Below are 20612 nucleotides of genomic sequence, written 5' to 3'. Positions count from 1 at the left end.
GCCTTCGTGTATATTGCATGTTTGTTAAAGTAGAGTGACAAAAATATTGAATTTCCCCTTGAGGATTAATGAAGTGTATCCTTTTCCAACCAACATTGCTATCCATAGAGTCATACTGATAGCATCGTGTCAGAGCTGCAAAATACTCATATTGGTCATTTTGGAAGGTACTAAGAGAATACCTATATTTTGTTATCTTTTGGGTATTGGTACGTGAAGTACTCTTGAGCATGGCACCAGGATCATGACACCCACCAAGCAGTATCATTTTACTCTCCCTGTGTAGAATTGCTGTGTTGATGTAAATCATCGGTGTGTGGGGATTCCTGTCACATTTACACCCACAACATTAACTGAAACCAACTGAACGTCTCCAAACCAGTAATAAAAAAGACCCTGCTCTGCCTCATTGGGTTGCTTTGTGATATTAATGTAGCTGTAAAGCAAGTCGAAGGTCAACGTCTAGGAATCAGTTTGTTGCAGGTGAAATCTGTCAGACAAATGTCAACGCTGCTACATTGTCCTGTTCAGCAGAGGTGATCAAAGGCATTCCTGGGGTATTACACTGTGCTGTGTAGTGTATCTAATGGTTGTCTATGCGCCATGGCTCTGTGTGTTCAGGCTAAAGCTCTCAGCCATTAACTTTATTAAAGTTTGCTGGAGCAGTGGCGACTCTTTGCTTGCAGACACAATCAAAACAGAGGAAGAGCACACAGTAGCTGTGTAATGGCCGTGTGTGACTGGATGCTAACATATGAAATATTTAACACATAACGGTCATATGGTGGAAAAGTGCAGTTAACATTCTTATTTATTATTTAAGGATATATCTAAAAACTAGTGTAAGCGATACAGTGATATAGCAGAAGGACAGATAATAGCTGAAATGATTGATAGCTAGATCGGGTTAATTATTTCTAGAATGGAAAGGATAAAGAAAGAAGACATCCACAGAGGAACAATGCAGCTTTATAAGACATGAAGGACAGAGCTGGAGCTCAGGCCGCACTGAGGTCACAGCCTGCGTTTTGCTCACTGTTTCAACTAATGAGTCAGTGGTGGGTCAAAGGTTGGCCAGTGAACCCTTTAATACCCACCTAACCACCCACCCACGCACCCACACACACACACACACACACACACACTGAGGAAATGTGATTGCTGGCATAATTCACCTCCCTCGTTCTCCTCCTTCCTTTTTCATCTTTTCAAGATCTTTCGGGCGTCTTCACCTTTTCTTTCCCTCCTGCTCCCTCTCTCTCTCTCTCTCTTTTGTCACATCAAAGAATTGTCTTTTTTAAAATGCAACTCCGCTGACTCCCTCACCTTCCCCTGCCCTCTGACACACACACACACACACACACACACACACACACACACACACACACACACACACACACACAGGCTAAGGGCTTAAAGTACAATGGAGATTGGATTGAGGAGGAGAAGGCAGCTACACATGCAGGGAATCATGGGAAAAGGCTTGATTGAAACTTCGGATGTTTTATCAAAAGAACATATGAAGCTTGTCAGGTGTGTGTTTGAGTGTGTGCGTCATTAAATGTGTATGTGTGTCTGAGGGTTAAGGCAAGGTGGAGTGTGTTTAGCCCTTTCTTTCATGGGAACAGAGGTCTCCTGTGTTTGTCAACAGCTCAATCGGCCTGTCGATTGGTTGAACACTTTCACATGTGCACGCACACACTGGCACATGTATGTATTCACACACCAACAACCCCAACCCTAACTCCCCTGGTGGTTTTCAAAGGCTTAAAAGCAGGTCTTTGTTCTAAACCGCTGTGGGTTGTGTAGGTTAGTGTGTGTCTATGTGTCTATGTGTCTGTGTGTGTGTGTGTGTGTGTGTTTTAGGCCTAATGAGCCACAATTCCGCTTCTGTCACTGCTTTCACAACCTGGCCTGTCTGTCTGTCACCCTTGGGTGAAGCTGAAAGACAGAACAGACAGAGGAAGAAAGACATTTGATTAAAAGAAGAAAATAAAGAGAGATGACGAGATAGAAGAAGTGAGAAATATACCAATGACTTCCATTCATTGGTAACAGGTTTTCATTTTGGGTTGCAAATAGGGATTTAACACAAGGACAAGGGTGTTATTGAGAATAGTTTTTTCCTCCTTCGTTTCCCAAAAAAATCCCGTCCAAATGAAAACACAAAAACCCAACAGAAATGCTGTCATGAGAATGCAATACCAACAGGCAGCAATATAACCCGGTCATGCAAAGAAGAAGAAGAAGAAGAATCACGGCCAGTCAAAAGTCTGAAAAAAATCTATCCTGACGCCTTTGTTCCTCAATACAGTAGACAAGTAACCGTACATATATGTGTAAACATGTGAACAGTCCTGTTAAGCATCACAGTTTTTGTCACGTCCGTCATTATACAAGGAATGTCGCCTCATTAGTGACGCGTCACCATGGAGATAATGGCGCGCAGCCTGATGTCACAGGCCAAAAACACAGTTTACCCCGTCTCTGCGGAAAAGGAGTTTCTAAAAGTCTTCACCATGGCCGAAGTTTTACAAAAGATCAGTTTTTTCATTGACCTAAAATGATGTTTGTGTGGCCGAAAGGCCGAAATGCTAAGTTTTGAAAAATACCCGTGTACGCGTTGACGTGGCCTCAAACACTCAAGATGAAGCTGAAACAGTTTCACCATTTAGGACCAAATTGGAAGCTTAAGACGAAAGCCAAATAAAGTGCTGTTCCAGTCATTCAGGCATGAACGTACTTAAGTTCACTTGAAAATAGAAACTAGATTCGTAAATTAAATCAGGAGGGATGTGTGCAGACTTTGCACACAAGGTAATTCTTCATTACCGCAGTCTGCAGCTAGCAGTCCGATCCATGTCTTTATAAAGCCTTTCTCCAGAGGCCCCCGAGGGTCAGACACTGTGTGTAACCTGATCGACAGACAGATGTTACAGTGGCCCGTCTGGGGAAAAGCAGACAAGACAGAAAGGGAGGGATAGTTGAATTAGAAGTGAGGGCTAGTCTGTGTTTACAGTGTATAAAGCAGACAAAATTGAATTGATTAGAGACGTTTTTGGGGGGGAAGTTTTGAGTTTAGTAATGACATCACAGACATTTCCAAGCATCGTATGAGCACACCATATTCTATAAAACTCTGAGCCTTAAGATCACTGATAAATATGGTAGCAATGATGGTGTCTATGTTCTCGCTACATAGAGAGGTTGTTGGGAAAAGAGCCAATCACCTCAAACTCAGTTTTTTTTAGCTCAGGGTTCTGTCGAGAAATGGAGCGTGTACCATCCAGTCTGTTAGTGTACAGTCAATAATTGCCCCAGCAGTCTCCTGAGATGTGCTTACTGTAACCTGACTCTGAGATGGACAGATGTGACTGAGGGTCAATAAACTGCGGTCAAGAGAAAAAGAGGAGGGAGGAAAGAGAAAGGGATGAGTGGTCTGTTGAAAGAAGTGATTGTGTTTGTGGTTAGAATCCTCCGCTACAGCTTGCTGATAAAGACAAGGGGGGAAAAAGTCTGAGTCAGCGTGTTGTCATTATAGTTTTACATTTTGGGAGAGACTTTCACACTGCTTTAGTGTAGAGAAAGCTATACAGTTCCATAACTACACGCTAAATGCTACAGCCTCCAGATAGCTAGCTTAGCTGTAGATAAAGACTGCAACCGTGTACAAATGACTGTGAATTAAAAATGGTTTTAGCACAGGTTATGCAGGGTCCGCCTTAGCAAGCTGTAGCTTCTTGGCTTATGGAACAGATGTATATTTGAGAGTGGTGTCGATCTTCTTGTCGACCCAGCTAGAAATGTTTTGTTCTAAGAACGTTCTGAGAATGTTCCTTTTAACAGTAGGAGAACGTTCTCTGAAAACATTTTCAGAAAGTTGCAGTGAGAATGTTCAAATCACATTTCAGGAACGTTTTATAAATCACGTTCTGATAGCTCAGGCTGTACTAGCATCCTGAAAAAATCCTCAGAATGTTGCAGTAAGCATGTTTACACCTTTATTTTTATGTAACACTGAGCAAATGTTTTATAAAAGGCGTTCTGACATCCCAGGCCTCATTAACTCCTGAAAATATCTTCACAATGTTGCAGTTAAAACGTTTTGTCTTACTGTGCGTTCACACCGAACGCGAATAGACGCGAATCTGCGGCCAGATTCCATACAAAGTCAATGCAATGATGTGAGTAGACGCAAATTTGTGTCGGGCGGCGAGAATGATCGCGACGTGAATTTGCATGAGTTGCAAAAATTTAACTTCCTTGGCGAAATTCACGTCACGAGGTGTAGCGAAATCCTATCAACATCAAGATTCTCCTGATGGAGATAAGCCCCGCTTCTTGTCCTCCATTCTGGAAGCGAAGGGCGAATATTTTGATCCCGCGGTCAAACTTGCGCGAGTAACGTGAGGCGAATATTCTCTTTGCGTTCAGTGTGAACGTGCCAACTAATGTGTCAAACTAACATTGAGAATAACACACAGCTCAGGAGTGGAGAGTGGCTATTTTATATTTGACTTTACAATGGTTACCATATCCAAATGTTCACCTATCACAATGAATATCATATCATCACAATGATGAGCCCACATCATCACGTTTATAGAGGGTATAGAAGGTAACAAGATTTGGATGGATTAGATTGTATTTAGTTAACATTATGAACATTACATAATTTAGCAGTGCACTTTCCCATGCTGGGTGTGTTCATATGAAAGTTCACATGGCCATGTTATCCTTAGTACACACACACACACACACACACACACACAGCACAAAGGACACAAAGGCTGTCACAACAGTGTGTTGGAGGTGGAGCTGGGGACTCCACAGTGTTGTCACAGGCAGACAGGGTGAGAGGAGTTATGTGAGGAATGTTCATCACTAAACCAAAAGAGGGAAAGTGTCCAAGCTTTGGTCGATCTTGGATTCAATGTGTTAGTGTTTTTTTTTTTTTTCTTGTGTTATCAAGTTGATTTGTTTTGAACCGGACTGCAGCAAACAGGTCACACCCACAGCATCCTGTCTGGAAGCTTTGTGGGAAATCCTAAAAATATACTTTAGTGTATTTGAATCCAAACTTTTTGGATAAAAAAAGTCAAATATTCAGAATGTTGTCCATGCTGTTGTATAATGCTCTGAGGCAACGTGTCCATCATATATTCAGATTAACAACCTTCTCATCTTTTTGTATCCCCTAACGCCTGCCCTTCAGATTGCTATTCATTCTGAAACTTTGGATCTGCTTGTGTCTCTTTCAGTCCGACTGTGTGAACTATGTGAAGATCGTGCACCACTTTAACCGCACGCACCTCTACGCCTGCGGGACCGGGGCCTTCCACCCGACCTGTGCCTTCGTGGAGGTGGGACACAGGATGGAGGTGAGGAATACACAAAGAAAACCAATACAATCACTGCAGTATTACATTGTTATTTCCCCTTGTTAAAGTGCATCATAGGACCAAGGTTAAGAAAATAATTAACAGGCTTGAGGGTATAGAGATGCTTAAAATAGCACATGAATCAATTTCATCCACAGTATATATTTCATATTCATATTTATGTGGATGATGCTCATGACTGGAAACCTAAGCAGTATAAAATAGACCCAAGACAAACTTGAGACTAGACTGAAGCTGGACATAGATAGCAGATCAATCCATCATGTTTAACTTGTGATGCTGGTTTCAAAAGTTGACAAAAGAAAAAGAAAGTGATCAAGCCGTGAATCCTTTTCTCTCTGTCCTCTCTCTCCATCAGGACCACGTGTTCAGGATTGACCCCTCTAAGGTGGAGGACGGGAAAGGAAAGAGTCCTTATGATCCTCGTCACAATGCTGCATCCGTACTCGTCGGTAATTAAACTCCTACACATTCACATCCATTGACAAGTCTTAAATCAATCCCATGTGGCCCGTTCCAAAATTGGACTGATGCTGCCTCAAACATCAGAAATATGTTACTGTTGTCTTCATGTTTTGTGCCACAACTTACTTAGACTTATGACTAAGTGATTCATGTTTTTTTGTAGGTGATGAGCTCTATGCAGGCGTAGCAACAGACTTGATGGGACGAGACTTCACCATCTTTAGAAGCCTGGGGAAACGCCCCTCCATCCGCACCGAACAGCATGACTCACGCTGGCTCAATGGTCTGTTTGTGTGTCATCTTGAGCATTATTTTTATTTGTTTACTTGTACATCATGACCTCAATGTGGTTGTGATTGGAACAGAAGAAGAACCACTGTAACTGACATTGTTCCTCTTTGTGTCTAACAGAACCAAAGTTTGTTGGTTCCTTTTGGGTCCCAGAAAGTGAAAACCCTGATGATGACAAGGTATTTTTCTTCTTCCGGGAGACGGCGGTCGAGGCTCAGGGGCTGGGAAAGTCCACTTACTCCCGCATCGGACAACTCTGCAGGGTAAGAGATTGTTTCCTCTTCTAAGTCCAGTAGTTTTAATCAAGTGGGTGTGACAAAAACACAGTCTGAACTACGCCCAATCGATATGGCTACTCGACAAAATCTGTCAAAATATTTGTTCATATTCTGTTTTTTTTTTTAAATTGTAAGCTAGTTGGATGCTGCATTCTTTCACACTTAATAGATTAAAATGTAATATCCTGTGAAGTGACTCTGTACTGTTTGGTCTTAAATCAGAACGACATGGGCGGTCAGAGAAGTCTGGTGAACAAGTGGACGACGTTCCTCAAGACCCGTCTGATCTGCTCTGTACCAGGAGCCGATGGCAGCGACACGTACTTTGACGAGCTGCGTAAGTTCACTCATTCGCTCATTTATGACTCGCCTTATGTCAGGTCTGATGTTACATAAGTGATGTTTGACTTAAAGGCTTTGAGATATCAAATCTCAAAGTATCATTAAGTCATTGTGTGTGTGTTTTTGAGCTTGAAGACAGACAACCTTTTACCTTTCTCCAACTGGTGACCTAATGTGCAACGTTACAAATGATCCAATCTTTCAGAAGTTAGAAAAAGGAAAACAAACTGTTGAAATTTGGCATAATTTTCTAACCTTGCTTTGTCAGTTGGATCTTTACCTAGAAGCACATTCTTTGGGAGCAAGAGGGAGCGAAAGTCTAGGAAAGCACAATAAATGAACCAGGATTTCTGACCTCAATTGTGGATTACAATTCAGTCCTGCATTCCTGCAGACTTGGAGAAAGCATGAGTGAAAGATTAATTGGTAATAGATTCTGGCCTGATCTGTAGCCAGTGTTTTTTTTGTCTGTGGTTTTAGACTAAGTTGCAGGCTTTTCGCTTGTGACTTATCAAATGACAAAAGGCAATAAAGTGTTTTCATGAGACAGGATCCAGAAGCAAGGGTGTGTTTCTAAAGCTTGGATTAGTGGAAGAGGAAATATTTTATGACAAAGAAGACTTCATTTCACTCTAGACGCACTTGGACTGCTCCATAAACGTCTGGTGCCAGATCAACCAAGAGTTGTACCCATAACTGCTCACAACTTCAAAATAAAACTGCTCAAATACCTTATAAATTCATACATACAAACATAAAAATGTGGGTCAGTCTAGAGGGAACTCGACTGGGCACAATGCCAAGACTTAGCGGAAACATCGAATTATGAAAAGAAAGCTCAGTTTCTGATTAAAGCGAGAAACACGTGACAGTGTCGCTTCTCACAAAAAGAGAAACACAAACCCTCCAGTCATGTGGTTTGCTCAGCAGCTGCAACGGTTTCAGCTCTCAAGATGTTTTTGGTTCATCTCTGTGACCATATATCTCCAGGCAGTAATATGAAGAAGGTGGACTAGGTGGAAAAATCTGTCCACATCCCAACCCTACCTGAGGCCAAATCTGTCCATCACATTTCCTCATATGAACAATGAGTCTCTTATCTTGACTGGGGGTTTTTATACTTGAGGTCAAATCCTGAGAAAGGAGCTAGCTGTAAAAATGTGTGGATCTGAACCAGTTATAGCATTTTATACTTATACAAATGCCTCATTACATGTTAATGGTTTCATAGATTTACTTTTTTATGGGCAAACACTTGGAAATGCAACTTTTCTGTGGCACTCTAAACACACAAGTGTAAAAAATGTTTAACTGGGACTATATCTTTAAGAAATCGATTTTATAACGCACAGCTTGAAGCTGTAGTAGGTTGCCCGCCATGTCAAGACCCTCAGTTATGAGTGAAATGTCTCTTCAAAGTAGTTAAACAGGACCGTAGGGCTTTGCTTATCTTTCTCTCAACCTTTAACCTCTGGACTCCCACAACCTGACCTGAGTGTGTGTGTGTGTGTGTGTGTGTGTGTGTCCGTCCTCAGGCGATGTCTTCCTGCTGCAGACCAGGGACAGAAAGAACCCCCTGGTGTACACTGTCTTCTCTACTTCCAGGTCAGAGTCCATTCATATTGTGTGTGTGTGCGTGTGTCGCTGTGTGTGCAAAAGACAAAAAGGATAGAAAGACCGAGTGTGTGTGTGTGTGTGTGTTTTGATGTTCCTAACCCAGCTCCCCCTGTCCCCCAGCAGCAGTGTATTTAAAGGCTCAGCTGTGTGTCTCTACTCCATGAATGACATCCGGAGGGCCTTCCTGGGGCCGTTCGCTCACAAAGAGGGGCCCAACTATCAGTGGGTCCCCTTCCAGGGAAAAGTCCCCTATCCACGCCCAGGAATGGTATGTCAATAACAGTCTCAACCCTCCACTGAGTGGTGTCAAGTGTTTCTAAGCCTGGTAAAAAAGTACCTTAAAGGGCCAGTTTGCCAATTTTCGACCTCAGTCCTATCATGCTATTATGGGATGGCTAACTCCATTACGGTAGGGAAAAAAATGCAATTTCGCTCTGTGTCTTTGGAGGACGCTATCAGCTTCTCCAATGGGCCCTGGAAAACCTCCACCAGACTTCGTAAAATGTATCATCTGGTGGAGGCCAGGGAGCTTGTTAAACTACACTTCCTCAGTCTAGGACGCCCACCTCTGGCGTCATGTCTCGTTCAACATCGTCAGGTTTGTCATGTCCTCGACTGGAAAACGGTAGTATTTCACTCCAGCGTCTCTCGCTGGGCCGTTCCTTTCAGAGGGAGGGGCGCAATGCACGTTGGGTGTTGTAGGAATGTAGAATGGGTGAAACCCCGACCTGTTTTGAACTTTCTCCACAGCTATGGCTCCAATTTCAAATATTGTTGCTTCTATCGATTACAGGGAACACCAGGACTGTTCTTAGGTACAATTTTGAGGTACCTTTACTCGAGGGAGGGAAATAATGCTTTTATGACTCATTTACATTGTACACTTTTTGCACGCTCAATTTTATGTAACTATGGCTTGTATTTGCTGATGAATCTAAAATGAAAAAAACTTGAAATAAGATGTATTGATCTAAATGTAACACTAATTAAAGTGTTCTCAGTCATCCAGGTCATGGTAATTCTAAGCTTAATCCAAAAGGTAACTGGACTTGGTTGAAGTTCTTGAAGACGTTTCAGCTCTCATCCGAACGGCTTCTTCAGTTCTAAACTGACTGCTAGCTAGTCCACCAGTCAGTTGAGTCATAAAAGAAGCTGTAACATTAATTGCTGCCAACTTGTAAATGCCTTAGTGATGATAATGTATTATATGATCATAATAATGATGTACAATGAATATACTGTTCATACTTAGGGCTTTTATTGATCCTAAAGTAAGTCGACTCTTGAATGCATAGCATTTACTTTAATCTAATTATTAATGCATGAGCTTTTCTTGTAATGAGGTACTTTAAGTAAATAATGTAGAAATACCATGATGTTAAACATCTAATACATTTCAGTTGGATGCGTTTGCTCCCTGGTTTCTATTTGGGGCACTGAACTGTTAAAAATACAAAGCGGTATCCATATTAGTGTTGTGACGTTCGCGAACGATCCGATTCTTTTAACGGCTCTTTGGTGTGAAGGACACGTCATGTCACCAAAACATAGTGGCGACAGTGAACGACATTATAACTCTCCGCCAAGTATGTTGCTTTTTTGTTGACATCTCTGTCGTCATACAGAGTTGTGTCATAAATTATTGCCAAATCAATGATGTGGATTAATTTTTCCTACATTATTCTGCTGTTTCCTTTTAAATTATAAAAGTGTGGAATTTTAAATATGCATGTGTGTGGATAAGGGAGAAAAGAGTGCGGGCACGTTTGCAGATCTGACCACTCTCTCAGCCCGGATCTTATGGCTCCATTCCTTTCCGAGACCCGAACGGAGCCATAAGAGCCGGCTCCCTTGAAAAAAACAAATTCCCAAAATGAATCCTTTTGAACATATTAAAGTCACATAACAACCATGTGATATAATACTTAAAGGCACTTCATTCACTTGCAGTACTCAGTGTTAGACTTCATTTAATCCTCCACCAACCTCCCGATCAATATGTGCTTATCGGGGCTCTCACATTCTGCTAAGCACACAAGCGTCGCGTCAGAAGGATTTGTTATGCAGAGCTTCAGCTGTTACTGCCACGGCAGAACAATCCCCATTGTATTACTGCAGAATAGTAATTGTATTTGGCCTACAGTAAACCCTCTCTCACGCCATCATCACCTCGCTGGGTTGTAAAAATTGCGGAACTAATCAAATTACAGGAAAATCATATGGCTCACAAGTGAATTATACAGAATTGCACAGAAAGCAGAGTCAGAGTTTGAAATGCAGAAACAAGATCAAAAGTTTTGCTCAGTCTGAATCTACAGTAAACACCATTAAAAGTTATAAGAAGCGCAGGATGCTACAGAATATTTGAGTGAAATCTTCCTTCATTCGCATTCCTCCAAAACGTCCAAGACTGGAATTTTAATGAGAGAGGGAGGCTGGACTCTGACCTGCAGAAAATCTCTCTCACGTCCCTGTGATCCATCACACGATAACCACGTCACTGTGGCCTGATGGACTGTGGCTTTGACCACTTTTATACCAGTTTGCATGCAGAGAAAACACAAAACCAATGCTCATCAAATATAGTGTGAGTCACGATGGATTGTTTAAAGGAGCAATTCGCCCCGGAAAAAGCCACTGTCAGTCAAAGCTGGTGTTCTCTGTAATCGATAGAAGCAATAATATTTGAAATTGGTGCTATAGCTGTGGAGAAAGTTGTTCGCCCATTCTACATTCCTACAACACCCAGGCACAGCGAGAGATGCCGGAGTGAAATACTACAATTTTCCAGTCAAGGACATGACAAACCTGACGATTTTGAATGAGACATGGCTTCGGAGGCGGGCGTTAGATTGAGGAAGTGTAGTTTAGCGAGCTCCCTGACTACGTAAAACGCGTCATCTGGTGGAGGTTTTCCAGGGCCCATTGGAGAAGCAGATAAAAAGGCACAGAGCGAAATTGCATTTTTTTTACTACCATAATGGCATCAGCTCCCCATAATAGCATGATAGGACTGAGGTTGAAAATTAGCAAACTGAACTGTTCTGCAAAGCTATAACAAATCCATTAGGACCTTAGTACTTCTAATTTCTGGGTCGTGGTGATATCATTTTGTCAATCTGAAAAATGCATGTTCATACATTCCCAGAGCAAAATGGTTTCAGTTGGAATTATGTTATACACTTAGTTTTCCAATGATTCAACATACTTGCACCATTTGGAATCCCCTTTGATGGCTTTTTGTGCTTCATCTCTTCATTTTCTGTACCTCATTTTAGTCTTTTAAGTCTGTAAAGCAAGAAACTTATGCTTGAAAATGATTTCATTTGTTCTGTATTTGCTTCCATCAGTGTCCCAGCAAGACTTTCGGCAGTTTTGAGTCGACAAAGGGTTTCCCAGATGATGTGATCCAGTTTGCGCGTCACCACCCTCTGATGTATAACCCGGTCTACCCAATGAGCAGACGGCCCATCTTCGTCAGGACTAACGTGGACTACAGCTTCACACAGATCGCTGTGGACAGAGTGAACGCTGCAGACGGACAATATGATGTCATGTTTATTGGCACAGGTAAATGACTTATGTTCAGTTTGACCTTGTTTTAAGTTTCATACCTTTATATTTAAAGCCCCTCTGAGGTTATGGTCATGAAACAGACTGAAATTAATTCTGATTACTTTATATGACCTACAAAATCAAACCAGACCATCAGCGACAAGATTGTTTATTTATATATTGTTATTTTTAATGCCTGAAACTGCTGGCGGGTGGGTAGTTGTTAGACAAAGCGATTAACTGCACGCTGCCTTTGTTGACTTTGACTGATTTTCCAGGGCAAAAATTTTAATGAGTGATACATATGACTTTTTAAGAATGCAGGATGAGTTGTTAAAAAACTCAATTTAAGCATGTACAGGACAAAATCAACAAAGATAAGAGGTACAGCTTTGTCCACAGGAGGCGCCAAAATCAACACAAACCGAAAGTTCCTGCTTTAAAGCTTAAAACATGGAAATATTAAAATGCGGTACATGAAGTGACATGATGGACTGCGACTTTTCTTTCAGACAAAGGGACAGTACTAAAGGTGATCAATGTTCCTAAAGAGAGCTGGAACAATATGGAGGAACTTCTACTGGAGGAGCTGGAGGTCTTCAAAGTAAGAAAACTTGCACAAAGCTAATTTCTTAAAGAAATGTTGGAATTTATTCAAATTGAGAAAACATGTCAATCCGTGTATGTATTATCTTTATTAATAACTTTACTTTCTCTGCTCTTCAGGATGCGTCATCTATTGTCGACATGCAGATCTCCTCCAAACGGGTATGTGTGTTTTTACTTCAAATCGATGAAAAAAATTACATTGTGGTTCAATTTTATTTAGAGAAAATTGATTGTTTGCATCATATGCATCTTAAGCGTCATAAAAATAACAATCACCTTGCATTGGTATTATCATATCAGGATTACAACCAAAGCTGATATGCATGTTTATCTCCTCAAAATCACACTATGATTCCCATCTGCACTAAAACAGAAAAATAGTCTCAGCAGGGAAGAGGAAGGCAGTTTTAAAGGCTGAGGCAGCACTTCTACGGGAATGGTGAAGGGCAGGTGTAGGTCAGGAGGATGGACTAAGAATAGCACAGTCTAAATGGAGGAAAGCCACAGCAGTTGGCAGGAAGAAGCCGGTTGCAGACTTGATTCAGAGGCAAGGAGAGGCCGCCAGATGTGAAGGAACTATCTCTCAGGTCAGCACAGTAGGGTCAGGGGATAAGTTTAGAAAGTGTGGAACTTTGATGATGAGGTGAGGGGCAGGGTGGAATAGATTAACGAAAGGGGCAATCTAGGATGTGCTTCTGTTTCCTCTTAACTTGTCCTTTCCTTGGGTACGTGCTGAGTGCTTTTTGGATGCAGAAAAAAGACAATATGGGGTTTAGGAGCAGGAATGATGTCGAGCAGCCAGTGGCAGACAGCTGCTGAAAAATACAAGTAGATTCAGGAAAACAGCTTGCACAGCTACTATAATCTAAGACCAGATCTTGTGTTGTGATCAGAAACACATTTTGTTGTGTATATTGTGGAGTTAAGTTGGTCGAGTGTGGGGGAGAGGAGTCAGCCAGTTAAACGGAAGAACTGTGGGTTAGAGAAAGTGAGGGACTGTGAGATAGATAAGTATGTGTTGTACGTACAATGTTAACTTGTGATGCTATAAAATGAAGTGTAAGTGGTGTTGCTTGCCAGGATGAGGAAGCACGAGAGAAATGTAGATAATAGGCCGGGTAATGCCGCAGATTTGGCCTGTCTGCTATTTGTGTGAGGTTAGGATTCAAAGACACTTCAGAAGTGTGCTAGGATCAAGGATGGTGTGAAAAGTTTTCTGATTGGAACTAACTATGTGAGACAAGTTAGATTAAGCTAGATTAGTTGGGATGACTGGTGACATCATTGTAGTGCCATGGCACATAAAGTAGTGCACCCATTGGGGCCAGCCCATCAGTTAAGCCTGAACAGACATGTACATATAGTCAGGCCGAAGAGTATCTGCTTTTGATTTGGCTTATGGTATGAGTGTAAATTAGGCGACACTAACTGTACTCACCTTAAAGCTGTGATGGGGCCAAGGGGAAAAAAATCTGTTACAGTTCTGAACCCCCTTCTAAGACTTGTTTCTTCACTCTGTCCTCACAGCAACAGCTGTATCTGGGCTCAAACACAGGAATTGCCCAGGTTCCTCTTCACCGCTGCAGTGTGTATGGGAAGGCCTGTGCTGAGTGCTGCCTGGCCAGGGACCCATACTGCGCCTGGGATGGAACATCCTGTACTCGCTATCTGCCAAACACCAAGAGGTCTGTGACACAAACAGTAATGATACAAACCAAATGACTGAACATGACAATGAGCAAGGACAACACAAGGAAGCAAACTGTAGTTGCAAGTAATATCATGTCCTTATCGTATCTCTTTTACAACTCTTACAGACGTTTCCGTCGCCAGGATGTGAGGAACGGAGACCCCAACACCCTGTGCTCTGGAGGTATTTTTTAAAACTATTGTTTGGCTTGATTGTTAAAATGAACCCATGAAAGCTCATGTGGCTGACCAGTTTTGTAGTCTGCCCACCAACGTTTATTTTCAATAAACAAGAACAAAGCTTCACTCTGATCCTGCTCCGTCTTAAAGACTCTTGGCATCTGACATCTCACTGTCCCTGTGCCAAAAAAAAAAATCCTTCCACCCTTCACCCCTGGTAACCTCTGTCCTCCCCAGACCACAATACCCGCATTCTATTGCTATCTGTCCTTCAGCCACATAATTGAAGTGGCTAATCGCTCAAACTGAAGGGGCTGCTGAGTAATACGATCACATCATGTGGCATGCAAGCTGGGTTGTGTAAAAATAATGAAGACCAGAGTAATTGTCGCTGATGAGTGTAATTACCCCACAGCGCTCGGCAGGGGTCCGCTTGGCAGTTTATACTCCCTTGTTTCCCCAATCATTTGAGTAGTGCTTTGAGCTAGAAGAAATTGATGTATTTTCTGACTTAATCATTTCGTGTTGGATATATTCCTGCAAATCTTTTCAGAACATGTACTCCCACTGCAGGCTAAGGTTACGACATGGGCCATAGACACGGATCCTTTGTCATGACTCATATAAGCAACGTACATGTCTAACTACTCCTAGAATCATAAGAGTCCCTGTCAATCGATCAGTCAAGCCCCTGAAGTTATGATCACTTTAAACTTCATTGTGAACTTTCCCATCGGCAGCCTAATGGTGGATACCATTAATCAGAGTTGACTAGGACTCAAATGTGATTACTATGTTGTTGGATGCAAAAACTAACCACAATGGTAACAATTTAAATCATTTATAGATCAGAGAAAAAGTTTCAAAGTAAGCTGTGTTTTCTGTCCCATATCATTCTGTCCTTTCTTGGTCAGTCCTGACCCTTTCTGCATTGTTCTGACCTGTCCTGGCTTGCCCTGTTTCGTTTTGTTGGCTCGTCATTACTGCACAAATGCCCTTAGTAATAGCGGGCCTTTAATGTCTTTGTCTCTGCCGCCCCCTGCAGACCACCACAAGTATCGTGCTGCAGAGAGAAAGCTGTACGGAGTTGAGGGAAGCAGCACTTTCTTGGAGTGTATCCCAAAATCCCTTCAGGCCAGAGTCACGTGGACCTTCCAGAAACATCCACAGAACCCAAGGGAAGAGGTGAGTGTTGGAAAGTAGAGAGGTTATACCTTAGATTTGACAAGTAATTTGTCCTCAATGAAGTGTGTATCTGTGAAGGAATTGTAAAGACATTACTCCATAACACAGCCATTAATAATCCTCACCAACAAGCCAGGAAAAAAAGAATAACAGTCTTCAGTACCTGTTTCAGGTTAAACTAAGCCAACAGAGAAACTGTTAAAGCAATTACTTATTTTCCGTTCTCGTAGCTTTTCCATTTAATTAGTGTCAAAATCATTTATATAAATGTACATGAACTTTAAGACATTGGTACAAAGACACATACTTGTACAATTCAACAAAGATTTGCCTTCCATTCTCCAGGTGCGTCTTGATGACCGCGTCCTCCAGACAGACAGAGGACTTCTGATTCGCCGTGTCCTAAAGAGAGATATTGGCGTCTACCAATGCCACGCCATGGAACACGGCTTCACCCAAACCTTACTGGGCATCACCTTAGAAGTCGTACCTTCAACATCCTCCTCAGTCTCCAATCTACCCTCAGACGCCCCTGTCCGATTAGACCCCCGCAGCGGAGGTGGCCCACCAATGACCAATCAAAAGCTTTGGTACCGGGATTTTATGCAGTTGGTGGACCACCCTAACCTGAGCACCGTCGACCAGATTTGTGAGCAAGTTTGGGCACGCAAGAACGCAGAGGCTGGCCAAGTGGATAAAAGCTTTCCTGCTCAAGGGAAGGAAGTCCCGCCTCTGGGCCCTGCTGTTCGCCCAGCTAATAAGAAGTGGAAGCATCTTCAGGAGATAAGGAAGGGGAGAAACCGTCGGACCCATGATGGGAAACCGAACCCTCGGGCGCCTCGCAGCGCAGGAGAGTAACAACAAAGAGAGAGAGTTAGAGGGAGAAAAGAATGACTGATACGAGGTGAAAGGAGGAGAGTGATTGAAAGAAAGTGAAAGACCAAGAACTCCTGGAGGTGTTCACACATACAGATACACCCACGCACATAAAAACACATACAGACACACATACAGCACCTCCTCTATTGTGTATATTTATCTATGGATGCTTCCACTATATTGTGCCCCGATCCCCAGTCCTTGTACCACTGGCCAGCCCCTGCATGTGCTGCCTTACTGCCCAAATTGATTCTGCACGATCCCTTTACACTGTTCCACTAGCGTAGTCGAGTGTACAAGCAGGTACTGTACATGTGGGCATAAACTTACACTTACCTGTCATTCTCTATGCCACTGACTGTATATGGAAGGTGTGTTCACAGCACAGGATTCCCACATCTTTTGCTAGGTATCAAAGTTTGCCTACTTCATGCCACCAACACATTTAAGATGTGTATAGTGGCTCACAGTATGAACACCTTCTCTCTGGACTACACCACTCGAAACTTAAACAGCCCCAAAGTTTTGTGGATGAACTCTCTTCACAGCTTTTCTTACCTGAAGGTTTCATACCGATGTATAAAGATGGCGGACTTTCTCCACACAATGGGAAGAAATGGCGGAATGTGACAACTGGATTATACTGGAAAGCAATGGTGTCGGACTGGAATCACATCTAACGATGAATGTGCAATTAAAGGAGCATGCAGAGAAACATTATTTCTGAATAACTACGTGAATGAATCAACTTCCTGTGTTGCTGCTGTTGCACATCTTTCCAGTAACCTCACTCTTCACCTGGTCCGTCTGAGCGTTTTACACAATGCAGTCGCAGAGGAGGTAGAGATGCCAGCAGCGTGGGGCAGCCTGTGGAACAGATCAGCATGTTGCAGAACTGGTTATATTATATAGTAGGTTTGTTAGGTTTCCTTAGGCATATTGAGGCATGTTGCAGCAAAATAAAACACGCAATGCAGTCATGGTTAGAGAGCAGTCGTATCTGAGCAGATATGAATATATTGCTTCAATGGTCCAAACCACTAAGGGATGGGGGGATGGGGGCTACTGGCATTCCATGATGTGACAGAAAGATGAGATGTTTACACTACACTGACAAAACCTAAGTACAAAATCTCTGAATGCAAAGAAAAGCCCAAATAAGACCTGGATTTTATCTAAACATATATTTGTTGTGAGATATCTTAAAGGAGAAGTTTGGTATTTTTAAACCTGGGCCCTATCTGTACAAATTTGTGTGTCGAAATGACTCATTGGAACAAAAACCTTTGGAATCGGTCCAGTAGCCGCAATACGGTCGCAATGACTGACAGCTATATTTATGAGTTCCTATACGACCACTCACTCAACCAATAACCTCCTGTCCATCAAAGTATGTCCACTAAAAGTGCTTGTTTTTGCCGCTGACAGGCTCAGATTGTTACTTTTTAAATATATTCTTGCTGGCAGTCCTCTAGGTAAACAAATCCTCTCTGAGTGAGACTTCTCCTTGAGCGAGACTTCTGTTTTTGGTTACACAAAAAAGATCTTGCTCTTTAAAAAAAAGGACGAGCTTGGTAGGGATTATTTCCTTAATGTTGTCGGACACCTGGGGTAACAATCTGAGCCTGTCAGTGGCAAAAACAAGCACGTCTTTGATTGGGCACATTTTCCCCAGTCAGCCATTGCTATGGCGGATTAAACCTACTGGACCGATTCCAAAAGTTTTTGTTCCTATGAATCATTTTGACACACAAATTTTCACAAATAGGGCCCAGGTTTAAAAATACCGAACTTCTCCTTTAACACAAATAGTTTGTTGGGCTGTATTCAATGTTTGTGCATTTATATTACGGAGAAGTCATTAACATGGTAGTTGGGTAGGAAGCATAAAAATAAGGAGGAAGGGGAAAGATCTTTCTAGACCCTAGAGTATTGCTAGTATGACAACCCTTGTTGCTGGGCTACAGTGCAGCATGATATTTATGAGTTTTATCATTGTTTTGTATTCTAAGTGGTACGTCTACTCCTTGCTCTTTTACACTGTTCTTGCATATGTTGTTTGTGATAAATAAATATATGCAAATAATATTAAATGAGCGAGTCGCTGGCTCCTCATCCAGCACGGTACAATGCACAGAAAGCTGCCCTTCTGCGCCTCCCACAATTCATCTCACTATTCAAAAAAACAAAGAAAAAAACTTCCACCTGACTTCACACACTGTTGCGTTCACTTTTCAACGTAGTGTCACAGTCATTCAAATCATTGACTTTTTGCTGCTTAACGATGTCATCTCTGCCTAATGGACATTTAGTACGATGAGGTCTTCCTTCTCTGTCTTTAGTGTGATCTCTCTCTGTGTATTATATGTAAAGAAACGTTGTCTGTTGGTCGTCTGTGCTACCATTGAGTGTGAAGCCTGCCCCCTAGTGTCTATTGTGTGTACAGGCTCAGACGAAGAGCCGATCTGTGGTACGATTCTTCATTATATCAACGCCTATCCACGTGAGAGAAAGCAACCAGCATTGTAAGATAAAACATGCATTCATATTTTGCATTCATGAAAACATATGATTTTTATGATGGTCTTATTTGTGTCTAAACAAATGTATCACAAGTGTCATGGTTTTAAAGAGACTTTCAGTACTACATCTGGTTTGGGCCTGTGAACAGGCGGCAGCACAAACTAGGTCTGTAAGTGGATTTTAGATGTATGGAATCATTGTCGTTGTTATTTATATACCTTCTTTCTAGAGATGTAATTAACTCTTTAAACCGAACTGAACTGACTGACTGACTGACACCTATAAAAGGGATACTCTGCATTTTGACACCACATCCAGGATTGACGGCCCAAATGAATCAAGAAAAGAGTTTCGATGTAGGAAGGTGATCCCTGTCTACACATTGCTCTAGCTGCATTTAAACCACAGTCTTAACTAAACTAAGATTAAACTCAATAGTTGTGTACTTACATACAGAGATTTTCTTTTTTTTTTTTTACATTGGTAGTGATGTCAAAGTTGCCTGAGTCCCCCTCTTAAACCAGCTGTTGTTTTGTGCTCTTTTGAAATTGCATGACCAATGTTAGTGGTTAAAGCGTTTGACAATGGTGCGGTGGCGAGAAAGAGCGAGAGAAAGAAAGCACAATGTTGAATATTATTATTATTCCTATGTATTTATGTGCAAAGATAAGCTGATATGTTGTTGTGGTGGATTTTTATTTTTCTTATAAATGTAGATTTACATCTGTGTTGTTCATGTTCTGCTGAAAAGGACTCATCCTCAACATTGTCTGGACATTACAGCCAATGGGAAAGCTTCCTCTGAACCCAGTGTCCAATTAGAGTTTTTCTTGTTCACACAGCCCTCCAATCAACACTCCTGTTGTATCCCATGCCATGTGACGCACCCCTGTATGCCAGCTCCGAGGAGAGGCTTGTGTATGTTTGTGTAAGCGAGAAAGAAATGTGTGCTTGTGGTGTGTGTGAGTGAGTTTTGGGGGAAAGCAGAGCTTTGTATATAATGGCAAAGGAACAGTGGCGTGTGTGTAGAGCGGTCTGTAGGTGAAAGTTCAAAGGTCGAAGGCCAAAGTTAACATGGTGCACTGTAATTCTCCCAGAGGTCTTTGTGAAATGTCATGTCAGATTGTTTTTGATTAACACAATAAAAATATGCAGTTACTTTAAAATGAAATTGCTGATGTGTTATTTAATATAACAGAAGTTACTATCATGAAATTCTATTACTTATTAATAATTATTGGTCATATTTTCAGCGTCATGACAGTCCAACATTTATAAAAGGATAAAGATGGTCATGACAATGTGAGGATGTGCCTCTGAGAGTTAACATAATTAAGTCCATTACTCACAAAAAATACCTGAATGGTGAAAATAGATTGGTTCATTCAGGGGCTTTTGTTTGATTTGGTTTAAATAAGTTTTAATCTACTTTATCCTGGTTCTGGATTCTAAATGATGTCACGTTGTCTTATGACCACAAGGTGGCAGCCACGCTTTAATGTACAGTCCATCAAGCATGAGAAGTCTCAGTGAAAAAAACTTTTATTGTACAATGTGTCTTATTACTGTGTAATTCTATAGTGAACACATATGGGTC

The 20612-nt window shown here is 41.8% G+C and overlaps 1 protein-coding gene across 1 annotated transcript; it reads left to right on the top strand.

Annotated features, from left to right (window-relative positions):
• Positions 1-5309: 5309 nt before the first annotated feature.
• On the top strand, positions 5310-20163 carry sema3b (sema domain, immunoglobulin domain (Ig), short basic domain, secreted, (semaphorin) 3B). Its single transcript, XM_069659497.1, has 14 exons — positions 5310-5381; positions 5761-5854; positions 6031-6150; positions 6279-6421; positions 6659-6773; positions 8314-8383; positions 8519-8663; positions 11746-11965; positions 12463-12554; positions 12677-12718; positions 14087-14244; positions 14377-14432; positions 15474-15613; positions 15959-20163. The coding sequence occupies exons 1-14, from the start codon at positions 5376-5378 to the stop codon at positions 16469-16471; spliced, it is 1914 nt and encodes a 637-aa protein (XP_069515598.1). The 5' UTR covers positions 5310-5375; the 3' UTR covers positions 16472-20163.
• Positions 20164-20612: the final 449 nt, after the last annotated feature.

This window comes from Semicossyphus pulcher, unplaced genomic scaffold (assembly GCF_022749685.1).
Source record: "Semicossyphus pulcher isolate SPU_LCO1_2020_fin unplaced genomic scaffold, fSemPul1.0.p SCAF_13, whole genome shotgun sequence".
Lineage (NCBI taxonomy): Eukaryota > Metazoa > Chordata > Actinopteri > Labriformes > Labridae > Semicossyphus > Semicossyphus pulcher.
The sequence above is the reverse complement of the archived record's forward strand: the minus strand, read 5'-3'. Positions and strand labels throughout refer to the sequence as shown.